At 36.6% G+C, this 16,505-nt stretch overlaps 1 protein-coding gene across 5 annotated transcripts in view; it reads left to right on the top strand.

Annotated features, from left to right (window-relative positions):
- LOC130930233 (disco-interacting protein 2 homolog C-like) overlaps positions 1 to 16,505 on the top strand; it is a 98,376-nt gene that overhangs the window by 51,548 nt on the left and 30,323 nt on the right. For all 5 annotated transcript variants that reach the window (XR_009067017.1, XR_009067018.1, XM_057858030.1 and 2 more), the window contains exons 13-20: positions 3,084 to 3,186; positions 3,261 to 3,325; positions 3,854 to 3,947; positions 6,073 to 6,192; positions 6,538 to 6,652; positions 9,214 to 9,353; positions 11,196 to 11,332; positions 11,395 to 11,603. Coding sequence is in view for 3 of the 5 variants with exons in the window: in XM_057858030.1 (XP_057714013.1) it covers positions 3,084 to 3,186; positions 3,261 to 3,325; positions 3,854 to 3,947; positions 6,073 to 6,192; positions 6,538 to 6,652; positions 9,214 to 9,353; positions 11,196 to 11,332; positions 11,395 to 11,603 (983 nt within the window). In the remaining 2 variants the exon portion in view is untranslated. The remainder of the gene's footprint in view (positions 1 to 3,083; positions 3,187 to 3,260; positions 3,326 to 3,853; positions 3,948 to 6,072; positions 6,193 to 6,537; positions 6,653 to 9,213; positions 9,354 to 11,195; positions 11,333 to 11,394; positions 11,604 to 16,505) is intronic.

The following is a 16,505-nucleotide window of genomic DNA, read 5'->3' on the forward strand; positions in this document are numbered from 1 at the left end:
CGCGCCGGTGTTGTGCCGAAAAATAGCCACTCCACGTGAAATGTCCCCCCTGACGGGAGCGCCCACACGTCACTCGTACAAACAGCCTTTTCTTACCAATCGATGGAACCAGAAACGACGTTCTTGTACCGTGAATATGTATCATTTTACTCTGCTTGAACTGATAAATCGTTTACTGTGACCAACGCTCTGAAAATAGAGCAAGGCTTTATTTTGGGCCCCGCCTCTCCGCAGTCTCTCAGCGCAAGTTAGTCAAAGTTTGCTTTCCGTCCCAGACGGCCGTCCACCGCTCACTTTCGCCGAAAAGTCCGATCCAAATTATTGTAATGCCCCGGATATGGGCAAGAAGGAGAGAAGTCTGTATTTGCTTACCCACTTTATTGTGGTAACAATAATAAAGAAAAACAATAACAAAATAACAGCGGGCTGCTACGACATGCGACCGCTATCTCTCGCTATCTCGCTCGTTCTCCCATTCTTCCTACTCGTTCCCCTTGCGTCTCTTAAGGGGGGGCCTGCATAGTTACGAACATTAGGCTACAATACACAATGAATAGGTGTCCGCTGAACTCCTCCCACTCGGCTGCCGCTAGTTTGAAGCGGCCTTAAAAAATTTTTTTATTTAAATAAATAAATAAAATACATCTCATTTGCCAGGCGTGGCGGCTTTCATTTTAGTGTGGCGGTGCGCCACAATCTGTTGAATATAGGGGAATCCCTGGACGTATTTGTAAGTCCATGTCAACGGCGGCCATGTACGTCCAAATTTCCCATTCATTTTCAATGGCAAAAAAACCTGCGTCCCCAAATCAACAGGATGTGACCTGATATCAACAGGAAGTGTCCCCAAAAAGTCACTTCCTGTTGATATTAGGCCACTCCCTGTTTATTTTGGGGACATTTCAGGGTCGCTTCCTGTTCATATTGGGTCACTTTCTGTTGGTATGGGGGGATTTCAGGGTCTCTTTATACTGATTTTGAGGCATTTCAGGAGAGACAGCGAGAACGAAAAGTGGTATTTGGGTAACTGGCACCCAAGTCTAGTCATAGCCACGCCTTTTTCTGCCATTTAAAAATTTGGACGTTCAATGACATGGCCTTACTTGGGTGCCAGTTTAATGTCAATGTGCTGTTATGTAAAGTGCATGGTCAAAAATCCCAACCACACGTTTTTCTGCCATTCAAAATGAATAGAAAATCTGACGTTCATAGCCGTCAATGGCATATCCTGACTTGGGTGCTAGTTGCATGTCAATGCGCTGTAATGGTAAGTGTATGCTCAAAAAATCACAGCCACATGTTTTTCTGCCATTTAAAGTGAATGGAAGATTTGGACGTGTGTAGCCGCCAATGGCATGGACGTGCATGGCCTGCAAAAATGCCACAAAATGTCATATGGCAAAATTCATTTTGCCACATGGCTAAAAAATATGCCGTATGCCAAAATCCATTTTGCCACTTGGCAAAAAAAATGTCATATGCCAAAATCCATTTTGCCGCATGGCAAAAAAAAAATTCCATATGCCAAAATAAATTTTGCCGCATGAAAAAAAGAAATGCCATAACCAAAATACATTTTGCCACATGGCAGAAAATGCCACATGCCAAATTACATTTTGCCACATGGCAGAAAATGCCACATGCCAAATTACATTTTGCCACATAGCAAAAAATAAACGCCATATGCCAAAATACATTTTGCCACATGGCAAAAAAATGCCACATGCCAAAATACATTTTGCCACATGGCAAAAAAATGCCACATGCCAAAATACATTTTGCCACATGGCAAAAAAATATGCCGTATGCCAAAATCCATTTTGCCACTTGGCAAAAAAAATGTCATATGCCAAAATCCATTTTGCCTCATGGCAAAAAAAAAATTCCATATGCCAAAATAAATTTTGCCGCATGAAAAAAAGAAATGCCATAACCAAAATACATTTTGCCACATGGCAGAAAATGCCACATGCCAAATTACATTTTGCCACATAGCAAAAAATAAACGCCATATGCCAAAATACATTTTGCCACATGGCAAAAAAATGCCACATGCCAAAAAAATACCACATGCCAAAATCCGTTTTGCCACATGGAAAAAAATGCCACATGCCAAATTACATTTTGCCACATAGCAAAAAAATGCCATATTCCAAAATACATTTTGCCACATGGCAAAAAAATGCCATATGCCAAAATACATTTTGCCACAAGGCAAAAAAAATGGCACATGCCAAAATACGTTTTGCCACATGCCCAAAAAATGCCACACAACAAAATCCGTTTTGCCACATTGGAAAAAATGCCACACGCCAAATTACATTTTGCCACACTGCAAAAAAATGCCACACGCCAAAATACATTTTGCCACATGACAAAAAAAAATGCCACATGCCAAAATACATTGTGCCACATAACAAAAAAAAACAAAAGCCACATGCCAAAATCCATTTTGCCACATACCAGAAAAAATGCCACATGCGAAAATAAATTTTGCCACATACCCAAAAAAAGGCTACATGGCAAAATACATTATCCACACGGCAAAAAAATGCCACATGTCAAGATCCATTTCACCACATACTAAAAAAAAATGCCTTATGGCCAAATCAATTTGCCACATACCCTGCAGCATTTCAGGGTCACGTCCTGTTCATATTGGGTCACTTCTTGTTGATTTGGGGGCATTTCAGGTGAGTTCCTGTTCATATCGGGTCACTTGGGTTGGAAATCAATAAGAGTGATTTTTTTTTTTTTTGCTATTGAAATGAATGGTGAATACAGCCATTGGAAATGAATGGGAAATTTTGACCATTAGAAATGAATGGGTATGTTTTCGGCAAATTTTAGCCGAACCGTACGTTTATAGAAAAAAAACTGTATAGAGCTTTTGTTTCCCTTACAGTCCTGATTTTTTTCTATGTATAAATGATGTGATTTGCGCAAAAATTGTCAGACAAGTAGCGTTTTGAAATTTTACTTTTTATTTTTCAACCAACAGAGTATGTGTTGTGTTTGCTAGTACTTTTTCCCCCCAAAAAACAATTGCTGACTATGCAAATGATTCAATGTGCGTGTGTCAGTACAAGACGTGCAAAGACGGCGGCGTCCTGGGCGTGACGGTGACGCGAGCCGCCATGTTGGCTCACTGTCAGGCCCTCACGCAGGCCTGCGCCTACACCCAAGGTAACTTTTTCATCCATCCGTCATCTGCATCGCCCACCACTGCGCTCACGTTGCGCGTATGTTTGTGCGTCCAGCTGAGACCCTGGTTAACGTTCTGGACTTCAAGAAAGACGTCGGACTGTGGCACGCCGTCCTCACTGTGAGAAACGCAAACTACCGTTACACATTTCACCCATCACGTTTAATGAACGTGTAAACACATGTACGTAATAAACAGGAAAAACGAGCTCTTTTCATCGTTCTGCTGTGAATTTAATTGAGTGTAGCGCTAGAAGACATCTAATTCATTTGAGATGGGAGGGACTGACACCCATAGACGTCCAATCCGTTTAAAGTGTGAGGGATGGCAGCGAATGAACATTCGCCACCCTCCCAGTTCAAATGGATTGGACGTCTACCAGTGATAAACTCATTTAGTAGGCGCAAACGTGATGACTGTGCTCCTTTTTACACTGGATAGCTTTAGCTTGCAGCACTACTTTTAGCATTTTGGCAGGTCAGTTCGAAAATAAAACGTCATAATTGTTGTTCACCAATGAATTAAAAATGTATTATATCATGATATAAAATGGCCGATACCGTGATAATTTTTTCCCCCATATTGCACGGCACTGAAACCTGATTATTCACAATGTGAACTAACGTCCCTGAAACATGTGCCTGTCAGAGCGTGATGAACATGATGCATGTGGTGAGCGTTCCGTACGCCCTCATGAAGGTCAACCCGCTGTCGTGGATCCAGAAAGTGTGTCAGTTCAAAGGTAAGGCAGTTGGCACCACACAAATACACAAAAATTGTAAAATTATGGTAATAAGGGGTGAAATCTAGATCAAGAATTGTAATAACTTGGTCTAAAAAATGTAAAAAATTGAAATTATATCCAAATGTTTGGTGAATACGTTGAAGAAGCTGGAATAATGTGTGAGGGAATTTTTGTCAAAAATGGTGAACGTTTGGTCAGGAATTGTGACGTTTTGGTCAAAAATTGTGAAATTCGGATGAAGAATGGTGACATTTTTTATCAAGAATAGTGATGTTTTGGTTAAAATTGGGAAATTTCGATCAGGAATTGTGATGTTGTCAAAAAATGTGTCAAATGTGAAGTGTTTGGTGAATATGTTGAAGTTGGAATGATGTGTGAATTAATTTTTGTCAAAAATTGTGAAATTTTGGTTAAAGAAAGTTAGTAAAAATGGTGGAATTTCGATCAAGAATTGTAATGTTTTGGTCAAAAATGTTCAAATTTTGGTTAAGAAATGGTAAATATTTGGTCAGGAATTGTGATGTTTTGGTGAAATTGGTGAAATTTTGATCAAGAATTGTGATGTTTTGGTTAAAAAAATGTGAATTTTGGTTAAAAAAAATTGTAACATTTTGTTCAGAAATCGTGAGATTTTGATAACAATTGTGATATTTTGGAAAAAAATGTGAAAAATATAATATTTTGTGAACATGTTAAAGTTGGAGTCATGTTTGGATGAATTTTTGTGAAATATGGTGAAACCTGGGGGTAAAAATTGTGAAATTTTGTTAAAGAATTATAATTTTTTGGTCAAAATGGGTGAAATTTTGTTCAAGAATTGTGATTTTTTTTTTTTTTTTTTTGGTCAAACAAAAGTGGTGAAATTTCAATCAAGAATTGTAATGGTTCGGTAAAAACTGGTGACATTTTGATCAACAATTTTAATGTTTTGGTCAAAAATGTTGATATTTTGGTCAAAATTGTGATATTGTTTCATCAAAAATTGTGATGTTTTGGTAAAAAATTGTGAAATTTTGATCAAGAACTATGACATTTTGGTCACAAAATGTGAAATTTTGTTAAAAAATTGTAAAATTTTGTTTAAAAGTCATGAAATTTTCATTAAGAATTATGATGTTTTGGTCAACAAATGTGAAATTTTTGAAAAAAAAAAAATTAAAACTGTTCAAAAATCATCAGATTTTGATCAATAGTGATATTTTGGTCAAAGAATGTTTAAAAAATTTAAATGGTTAACATATTTGAATATGTTCAATTTGAAGAATGTGTGTATGAATATTTGTCAAATATGGTGAAATTTGTGGTCCATAACGGTAAACTTTTGTTAAAAAATCATGAGATTTAGATCAAGAATTGTGATTTTTTTTTTTTTGGGTCAAAAAATGTGAAAAATTTTAAATGGTTAACATATTTGAATATGTTCAATTTGAAGAATGTGTGAATGAATATCTGTCAAATATGGTGAAATTTGGGGTCCAAAACGGTAAACTTTTGTTCAAAATTCATGAGATTTTGATCAAGAATTGTGATTTTTTTTTTGTCAAAAAATGTGAACATTTTTAAAATATTTAGAATATTTGAATATGTTCAAGTCGGAGAAAGGTGTGACTAAATATTTGTCAAATATGGTGAAATTTGTGGTCAAAAACGGTTAAATTTTGTTTAAAAATTATGTGATTTTGATCAAGAATTGTGATGTTTTGGTCATAAAATGAGAAAAATTGAAAACATGTAAAATGTTTGGTGAATGTGGTGAAGTTGGAAGAATGTGTGAATGAATATTTGTCAAAAATGGTCAAAATTGAGGTAAAAAAAATTTGAAATACTGGTCAAAATTGTGAAGTTTTGGTAAAAGTGACTTGAATTGTGCAGTTTTAAATATTTGAAGCGTTGGTGAATATGTTAAAGTTGGAATAAGATTTGGGTCAAGAACTGAAATTTTGGTAAAAAATGTGAAGAATACTTAGGTATCCCGCCAAAGATTTAACTATAATTGGTATGTTATTGGCTGCCATTGACGGCACTAGCCGCCCAATCCGTTCGAATCAGGAGGGTTAGCAGTGTTTATTATTAGCGTCTGTTAGCCAATGACGTTTGTCCCGCGTTGTGTTCACGTGTTCAGCCAAGGTGGCGTGCGTCAAGTCCCGCGACATGCACTGGGCTCTGGTGGCGCATCGTGACCAGCGTGACATCAACTTAGCGTCTTTGAGGATGCTGCTGGTCGCCGACGGCGCCAATCCCTGTAAGTCACCGTCATTTGCCGCAGGTTTAAACGGATTTGGACGTCGACCGCCGTCAATGGGTACGGATGAGTTCGTACAGATGATTATTTCATCAACGTGACGACAGTGCTCCTTTTGAATTTGTCATCTTACAGAATTAGATTAATCATTGCCATTAATGTCACAATAAACATTTGAAAAATGAAACATAAATAGAATATTTACTGTTTTCTTACCTTTTTTTTAAATTGAAAACAATGGACGTCCAATTCATTTAAACCGACAGAAGTGGCCGTCAATGCTCTGGTTTCAGCGCCATTGACGGCGCTAGGCGTCCAATCCGTTTCACCCCTGCTCTCCCTCAGGGTCCATCTCGTCCTGCGACGCCTTCCTCAACGTCTTCCACACCAAAGGTTTGAAGTCGGACGTTATTTGTCCCTGCGCCAGCTCGCCCGAGGCGCTCACTGTCGCCATTAGGAGGTACGTTTTTGGTTTTTTGTCTTTTGATTGAAAACTCCTCAAAGCTTGAATATACATTTAATACATATACAGAAGGGTTAAAGTCCTCCGGAAATCCGTCACAGGTCGCGCTGAAGATTGGGGTTGGGGTGCTACTATTCTGTATGGAGAATCGTAAAACCCTATGATTAATTTCAGAAGCATGAGATATTTGTTGTCGAATCCTGTCTTGACATATTTTGTGTATATTATAAAGTTTGTTATGCTCAAAACAAATACATAGAAAAACAGTAGACAGCCCACTCTCCCAAAAATCCACCAAAACAAGAGAAACCCCCCCAATAACACACAAAAAACGGATCGAAAACGACGGAAAACCACAGAAAATCTAGAAAAATCGAGAGGAAAAAAAAAAGGAAAATGCGAAAACTGCACTAAAGGCAAAAAAACCTGAAAAAGACAGGAAAAGGAAAAACTGCAAAAAAAAAAAAAAATTGGGCAAAACTGACACACTGCTAAAAAACAAACAAAACACGAGGCCTGCAAACAGGCCTTAGCGGGCTTGTTTTTACATATCCTGAGATGAGAAATACATTCATACACATAGGTGAAAAAAAAACTTTTGAAGAGGGTCCTACAAAAAAGGAGGCGCTACTGAGCTGTGCAGCCACACCCTTATTCCAAAGCGAAATACATTTTCTAATTGGGCAAATTCAACTAAGTGTGCCAAATTTTGTGACTCTAAAGCTGCCTAAGTCCTTGAAGAAATCTACTTCATTTTAATGGCGAAAAAGAGTCATCATGGCAACAGACAGAGACATGTGGACATGAGCCGTAAAATTTTACATAACAAAAGGTCTTGTAACGACACTGACCAACCTGAATGGAATTGGACATGTATAAGTAAAATAAGTGAGTTTCTGTTGCCACTATTTAACGCTGTAGGGTTGATGGCAATGACCCCTACAGATCCTTCAGGGTACACTCATCAAGCAAGGGACGTTTGGCGCAGATATGTTGTATATCTGCCAAGTTATGACTGTTCAAAATTTGTGGTGAGACAAAATGGTAACCGTCATTTTCACTTTCTTGTCTGGACCCCTCGACTTCAACAACACCTCAATATTTTTCATCAGGCACCTGAACACATGTATTAAGGCTCCCTTGATGCCGGTTTGAGGTAAATTCATTTTTTTCCCTCGGAGGAGGAGCCTGTCTAATAAAAAGGGCGTTTCCTGTTAGCAGCAGAAGGCGCTGGGCCTACTGGGTAATATTTCTGTTTCTGATTTGAAATTTTTGTCAAAAAAAGGTAAAATTTGGGTGAAAAATCGTGAGATTTCGATCAAAAATTGTGATGTTTTTGGTTAAAAAAAAAAAAAAGTGAAAATTTGAAAATAAGTCAAATGTTTGGTGAATATTAGGGCTGTCAAAATTAACACGTTAACGGGCGGTAATTAATTTTTTAAATTAATCACGTTAAAATAATTGACGCAATTAACGCATATGCCCCGCTCAGACAGATTTAAATGACAGTATAGTGAAATGCCCACTTGTTAATTGTGTTTTGTGGAGTTTTGCTGCCCTCTGCTGGCGGTTGGGTGCGACTGATTTTGTAGGCTTCAGCACCCATGAGCATTGTGTAAGTAATTATTGACATCAACTAGTAGTTTATTTTTTGATTGAAAATTTTATTAAAACAAAAACATTAAGATGGGTTTTAATACAAAATTTCTATAACTTGTACTAACATTTATCTTTTAAGAACTACAAGTCTTTCTATCCATGGATCGCTTTAACAGAATGTTAATAATGTTAATGCCATCTTGTTGATTTATTGTTATAATAATCAAATGCAGTCCTTATGTACCACATGTTGAATATATATATCCATCGTGTGTCTTATCTTTTCAACAGTAATTTACAGAAAAATATGGCATATTTTATAAATGGTTTGAATTGCGATTAATTACAATTAATTAATTTCTAAGCTGTAATTAACTCGATTAAAGATTTTAATCGTTTGACAGCCCTAGTGAATATGTTAAGTTAGAATTATGTTTGGTTGTCAAAATTGTGAAATTTTGGTCAAGAATTGGGACAATCCAGTCAAAATTGTGTTTTTTGGGCTGTTCAAAAATGGTGACATTCTAGACAATTTGAAAATTTCAGTCAAAATTTGTAATGTTTTGGTCAAAAAAATGACCAAAGTTGGAAGAATGTGCCAATAAAAGACTGAACTTTGCATCAGGGAGTCATTAGTTATTCACCCAGGTTAGGCCCATGAATGAAAATTCTACATTTTGATAAATTAAGATCTCATATGTCTCATGAACAGTCTCACCAAATTTGATGGGGATCCAACTAACTCCCCAGGTGCCAATGTCTCAAATGTGCACCCTGTAAATCCACTAAAATCCTCTTAGGCAGTCCAATGAGTTAAGGAGCAAATTGAATGTGTAAGTGAAGGTATCGATGTATTCCAAAAATACAGGAGGCCCTGGAGAGTTGCCAATTGATTAGGTGCATCATCAAATGGAACTTTATGCAGTAGGCTGTTGTCCGTTTGTTTGGTATGCGCTCAGGCCCGCCAAGGACGGAAGCGTCGCGCCAGCTCGCGGTGTTTTGTCCATGCACAGTTTGAGTTACGGCGTCATCCGACTGGACTCAGAGGAGAAACTCTCGGTGCTCACGATGCAAGACGTCGGCGGTGTCATGCCAGGAGGTGATCGCGCAAGCCAACATGTCACAACAATAAAGAAAATTCCCTCTAAAGTATCGGGTTTAGATTAAGGAATGTCACCATTAATCAGTTATGTTTTTATTTGTAATAATTATGTCCTCTTATAGCTTTGAAGACTCATTTTTTAATTCATATTATCAGTCATTACAATATAGTATTTTGGAAATAGCCCAAAATGTACATGAAGTGACCCTGGACTACCCCAAATAAACAGTGACCCAAAATCAACAAAAAGTAACTCACAAGTGCCTCAAAACCATGAAAAACGTACCCAAAATCAACAGGAAGTGACCCGTAAATGAACAGGAAGTGGGCAATGAACAAAAGTTGATTTAGAAACACCCACAAAACAACAGGACATGATCCATAATGTATAGGAAGTCACCCTGGAATGCCGGAAAATGTTCAGAAAGTGACCCAAAATCAAGAGGAAGTGGCCCAAAATGTACAGGAAGTGACTTGGGAATACCTGAAATTCACTACACAGTGACCCACAATCAATAAAAAGTGATGCGTAAGTGCCCCAAAACCAACAGAAATTGACCTAAATTACAGGAAGTGACCCTGAAATGCCGAAAAATCAACAGAACCTGATCCAAAATGTTCATGATGTGTCCCTGGAATACCCAAACTATACAGAAAGTGACCCATAAGTAATGCAAAAAAAAAGGGAAAAAAAAGGAAAAATACATATTAAAAAAAATAAAATAAAAATGTCATTTAAAAAATACATAATAAATAAAAAAATATATGTAAAGATAAATAAATAAATAAATACAAATGAAAAAACATTAAACATTTAAAAAAAAAAAAAAGTAACTGTACAGAAAGAAGAAATGTACACTTACCTGAAATCAACGGGAAGTTACCTGTAAATGCCCAAAAATTAATGGGAAATAATCAATGAACAGGAAGTGATCCGGAAATGCCCGTAAACTAACAGAAATTGATTCAAAAATGTACATGGAAGTCACCCTGGAATTTCCCAAATATACAGAAAGTGACCCATAAGTAATGTAATAAAGTATGTAAAAAAAAAAATAATAATAAATACATAATTTAAAAAAAAAAAATTAAATACAATAAATAAGAAATATTTTACAAAATAAAATAAATAAAAATTAAAAAAAACACTAAGAATTAAAAAAAAAAAAAAAAAAAAAAAAGGGGGGCTCAGAACCAATCTACACTTATCTAAAATCAACAGGAAGTGACCTGTAAATGCCCAAAAATAAATAGGAAATGGTCAATGAACACGAAGTGATCCGGAAATGCCCGTAAACCAACAGAATGTGATCGGAAAAAATCCATGTAGTGACCCTGGAATGCCCCAGAAATACAGAAAGTGACCCAAAATCAACAAAAAAATGACCCATAAGTGCCTTAGAACTAAAAAGTTACGCAAAATCAACAGGAAGTGACCCAAAATGTACAGGAAGTCACCCGGGAAAACCCCAAAATCATCAGAAATGACCCCAAATCAACAAAAATTGACCCATAAGTGTTTCAAAACCATCAGAAACCAAAATCAACAGGAAGGGACCTGGACAAGACCAAAAATCAACAGGAAGTGACCTTTGAATGCCCAAAAATTAACAGGAAATGGCCAATGAACAGGAAGTGATCCGGAAATGCCCCAAAATCAACAGAGTGTGAACCAAAATGTACATGAAGTCACCCTTGAATACCCCAAATATACAGAAAGTGACCCTTAAGTGCCTTAAAACCAAATGGAAAGTTACCCAAAATCAACAAAAATTATCGAATAATATAACCTGAACTAAGCCAACAATATTTTTAATACGTCCACCCTGTTGTCGTCAGCCGTGATGTGCGTGGTGAAGACGGACGGCGTCCCGCAGCTGTGCAAAACGGACGAAGTGGGCGAGTTGTGCGTCTGCACGGTCGCCACGGGGACGTCCTACTACGGCCTCAGCGGAATGACCAAGAACACCTTCGAGGTTGGCAAAACGCACGCGTATTCGTCATCTTTCCGGCTACATGTTCTTTTCCATCTTCGTAGGTGGTGCCCGTCGACGTCGCCGGCGCCGCCGTGGGCGAGTTACCTTTCACGAGGACGGGACTGCTGGGCTTCGTCGGCGCCGGCGGTCTAGTGTACGTGGCGGGCAAGGCGGACGGCTTGATGGTAGTCGGCGGGCGGCAACACAACGCCGACGACATCGTGGCCACGGCGCTGGCCGTCGAGCCCGTCAAGTTCGTCTACAGGGGACGGTGAGGAAAGTTCCCCGTACTGGATTCTTTCACTTTTGGATCTTGGGCTTATGTAGATGAATGTGGCAGGGAATAGAAATTTTTGGTCAGAAAAGTGAGGTGAATATGTTCAAATGTGAACGTGTGATTCAAATGCTACATGATTAGAATGATGTGAATGTGTGATGTTGAATATGTCAGTGGAATTTATTGGAAGGTTTTTGGTCAAATTTGGTCAATTTAAAAAAAAAAAATAAAATGTTGTGAATACGGTATGCTCAATTGTGAACGTGTGAATCGAATGTGTGATGTTGAATGTGTCAGTGAGACTTAATGGGGGGTTTTTGGTCAAATTTGGTCAAAAATGTGAAAAAACGTGACATGTGCTGAGATTATGTTCAAATGTGAAAGGGTGAATTGAATGTCACGTGCATGGGAAAGATGTGAATGTGTGATGTTGAATGTGTCAGTGGAATTTATAGGAAGGTTTGTGTTCAAATTTGGTCAAAAATGTGAAAATAGGCAACATGAGATGTGAATATGTTCAAATGTGAACGGGTGAATCGAATGTCACCTGAATGGGAAATGGTTGAATGTGTCAGTGAGATTTAATGGGAATTTTTCAGTCAAACTTGGTCAAAAATGTGGGCAAAAAGGGTGAAAAGTGAGGTGAAGATGTTCGAATGTGAATGGGTGAATTGAATGTCACATGAATGGCAAACATTAGGAATGTGATTTTGAATGTGTCCGTGAGATTTAATTAGAGTTTATTTTTGGTCAAATGTGGTCAAAAATGTGGGCAAAAAAGGTCAAAATTGAGGTGAATATGTTCAAATGTGAACGTGTGAACCAAATGTCACATGAATGAGAAACGTTAACATGTGATGTCGAATGTGTCAGTGAGACTTAATGGGAGTTTTTTGGTCAAATTTGGTCAAAAATGTGAAAATAGGCAAAATGTGATGTGATTGTGTTCAAATGTGAATGGGTGAATTGAAAATCACATGAGTGAGAAAAATTAGAATGGGATTTTGAATGTGTTCGTGAGATTTAATGAGAGTTTTTTTTTGGTCAAATGTGGTCAAAAATGTGGGGGAAAAAGGTCAAAATTGAGGTAAATATGTTCAAATGTGAACTTGTGAACCAAATGTCACATGAATGATAAACGTTAGCATTACCATAACATGTGATGTCGAATGTGTCAATGAGACTTAATTGGAGGTTTTTGGTCAAATTTGGTAAAAAAAATGTGGAAAAACGAGACATGCTGTGATTATATTCAAATGTGAAAGGGTGAAGTGAATGTCACGTGAATGGGAAAGATGTGAATTTGTGATGTTGAATGTGTCAGTGGAATTTATAGGAATATTTTTTGTCAAATTTGGTCAAAAATATGAAAATGCGTGAAATATGTGTGGAAAATGTTAAAAATGTGAACGAGTGAATTAAATGTCATATGAATGGGAAATGTTTGAATGTGATGTCAGTGTGTCAGTGAGATTTAATGGGAGGTTTTTGGTCAAATTTGGTAAAAAATGTGAAAATAGGCAAAATGTGATGTGAATACGTTCAAATGTGAACGTGTGAATCAAATGTCACCTGAATGGGAAATGGTTGAAAGTGTCAGTAAGATTTAATGGGAAGTTTTTGGTCAAAAATGTGGGCAAAAAAGGTGAAAAGTAAGGTGTATATATGTTCAAATGTGAACCTGTGAATCAAATGTCACATTAATGGGAAATATTAGAATGTGATTTTGAATGTGCCCTTGAGATTCAATATGAGGTTTTTGGTAAAATGTGGTCAAAAATGTGAAAATATCTGAAAAATAGGAAGATGTTCAAATGTGAAAGGTGAATTGAATGTCGCATGAATGGGAAATGTTTGAATGTGTGGTGATGATGAATGTTTCAGTGAGATTTAATGAAAGATTTTTAGTCAAATTTGGTCAAAAATGTGAAAATACATGAAATGTGATGTAAAGATGTTTAAATGTGAATGGGTGAATTGAAAGTCACGTGATTGGGAGATGTTTGAAAGTGATGTCGAATGTGTCTGTGAGATTTAATGGGAGGTTTTTGGTCGAATTTAGTCAAAAATATGAAAATACGTGAAATGTGATGTGAATATGTTCAAATGTGAATGGGTGAGTTGAATGTCACATGAATGGGAAACATTAAGAATGTGATTTTGAATGTTCCCGTGAGATTTGTCTGTGAGATTGAATGGGAAGGTTTTGGGCCAAATTTTGTCAATAATGTGAAAATACGCGAGATGTGATGTGAAGATGTTCAAATGTGAATGGATGAGTTGAATGTCACATGAGTGGGAAATGTTTGAATGTGTGATGATGAATGTTTCAGTGAGATTTAATGGAAGATTTTTGGTCAAATTTGGTCAAAACTGTGAAAATACATGAAATGTGATGTGAAAATGTTCAGATGTGAACGTGTGAATTGAAAGTCACATAAATAGAAAATGTTTGAATGTGATGTTGAATGTGTCAGTGAGATTTAATGGGAGGTTTTTGGTCGAATTTCGTCAAAAATGTGAAACTACGTGAAATGTGATGTGAATATGTTCAAATGTGAATGAGTGAATTGAATGTCACATGAATTGAAAATGTTTAATTGTGGATATTGAATGTGTCAGTGGAATTTATTGGGAAGTTTTTGTTCAAATTTGGTCAAAAAACTGAAAGCATGCAAAATATGTGAATACAGTATGTTCCATTGTGAACGTGTGACTCGAATGTCGTGCCAATGGAAAGATGTGACTTTTATGTTGAATGTGTCGGTGAGATTGAATGGGAGGTTTTTAGTCAAATTTGGTCAAAAATGTGAAAAAACATGACACGTGCTGTGATTATGTTCAAATGTGAACGTATAAATCGAATACAACATGCATGGGAAATGTTTGAAGGGCTGATGATGAATGTGTTAGATTTAACAGGACATATTGGTCAAATTTGTTCAAAATTGTGAAAAAAAAGTGATGTGAATGTGTTCATATGTGAAAGTGTGAATCAATGTCACATGCATGGGAAATGTTGGAATGTTTGATGATTAATGTGTCAGTGAGATTTAATGGGAAGTTTTTGGTCAAATTTGGTCAAAAATATGAAAAAAGGACAAAATTGAGGTGAATATGTTCGAATGAGAATGTGTAAATCAAATGTCACATGAATGAGAAAAGTTAACATGTGATGTCGAATGTGTCAGTGAGACTAAATGGGGAGTTTTTGGTCAAATTTTGTCAAAAATGTGAAAAAACGTGACGTGCTGTGATTATGTTCAAATATGAAAGGGTGAATTAATTGTCACTTGCATGGGAAAGATGTGAAAGTGTGTGAAAAAATGTGAAAAATGTGAAAATACTTGAAATGTGTTGTGAATATGTTAAAAATGTGAACGAGTCAATCAAATGTCACATGAATGGGAAATGTTTGAATGTGATGTCAAATGTGTCGGTGAGATTTAATGGTAGGTTTTTGGTCAAATTTTGTCAAAAATGTGAAAATAGGCTACATGTGATGTGAATATGTTCAAATGTGAACGTGTGAATCAAATGTCACCTGAATGGGAAATGGTTGAATGTATCAGTGAGATTTAATGGGAATTTTTCGGTCAAACTTGGTCAAAAATGTGGGCAAAAAGGGTGAAAAGCGAGGTGAAGATGTTCAAATGTGAATGGGTGAATTGAATGTCACATGAATAAGAAACATCAGAATGTGATTTTGAATGTTCCCGTGAGATTTAATGAGAGTTTTTTTTGGCCAAATTTTGTCAAAAATGTGAAAATACTCGAGATGTGATGTGAAGATGTTAAAATGTGAATGGGTGAATTGAATGTCACATGAGTGGGAAATGTTTGAATTTGTGACAATGAACATTTCAGTGAGATTTAATGGAAGATTTTTGGTCAAATTTGGTCAAAACTGTGAAAATACATGAAATGTGATGTGAAGATGTTCAGATGTGAACGTTTGAATTGAAAGTCACATAAATAGGAAATGTTTGAATGTAATGTCAAATGTGTCAGTGGGATTTAATGGGAAGTTTTTGGTCGACTTTGGTCCAAAATGTGAAAATACTTGAAATGTGATGTGAATATGTTCAAATGTGAATGGGTGAATTGAATGTCACATGAATAGGAAACATCAGAATGTGATTTTGAATGTTCCTGTGAGATTTAACGAGTTTTTTTGGCCAAATTTTGTCAAAAATGTGAAAATATGCGAGATGTGATGTGAAGATGTTAAAATGTGAATGGGTGAATTGAATGTCACATGAGTGGGAAATGTCTGAATTTGTGACAAAGAACGTTTCAGTGAGATTTAATGGGAGGTTTTTGGTCGACTTTGGTCAAAAATGTGAAAATACTTGAAATGTGATGTGAATATGTTCAAATGTGAATGGGTGAATTGAATGTCACATGAATTGAAAATGTTTAATTGTGGATATTGAATGTGTCAGTGGAATTTAAGTGGAAGTTTTTCAAATTTGGTCAAAAAAACTGAAAGCATGCAAAACATGTGAATACAGTATGTTCCATTGTGAACGTGTGACTCGAATGTCGTGCCAATGGAAAGATGTGACTTTGATGTTGAATGTGTCAGTGAGATTGAATGGGAGGTTTTTGGTCAAATTTGGTCAAAAATGTGAAAAAACATGACATGTGCTGTGATTATGTTCAAATGTGAACGTATGAATCGAATACAACATGCATGGGAAATGTTTGAAGGTCTGATGACGAATGTGTCAGATTTAACGGGACATGTTGGTCAGATTTGTTCAAAATTGTGAAAAAAAGTTGAAAAGTGAGGTCAATGTGAAAGTGTGAATCAAATGTCACGTGAATGGGAAATGTTAGAATGTTTGATGATTAATGTGTCAGTGAGATTTAATGGGAAGTTTTTGGTCAAAT

This window comes from Corythoichthys intestinalis, chromosome 14, assembly GCF_030265065.1.
Source record: "Corythoichthys intestinalis isolate RoL2023-P3 chromosome 14, ASM3026506v1, whole genome shotgun sequence".
Taxonomy (NCBI): domain Eukaryota; kingdom Metazoa; phylum Chordata; class Actinopteri; order Syngnathiformes; family Syngnathidae; genus Corythoichthys; species Corythoichthys intestinalis.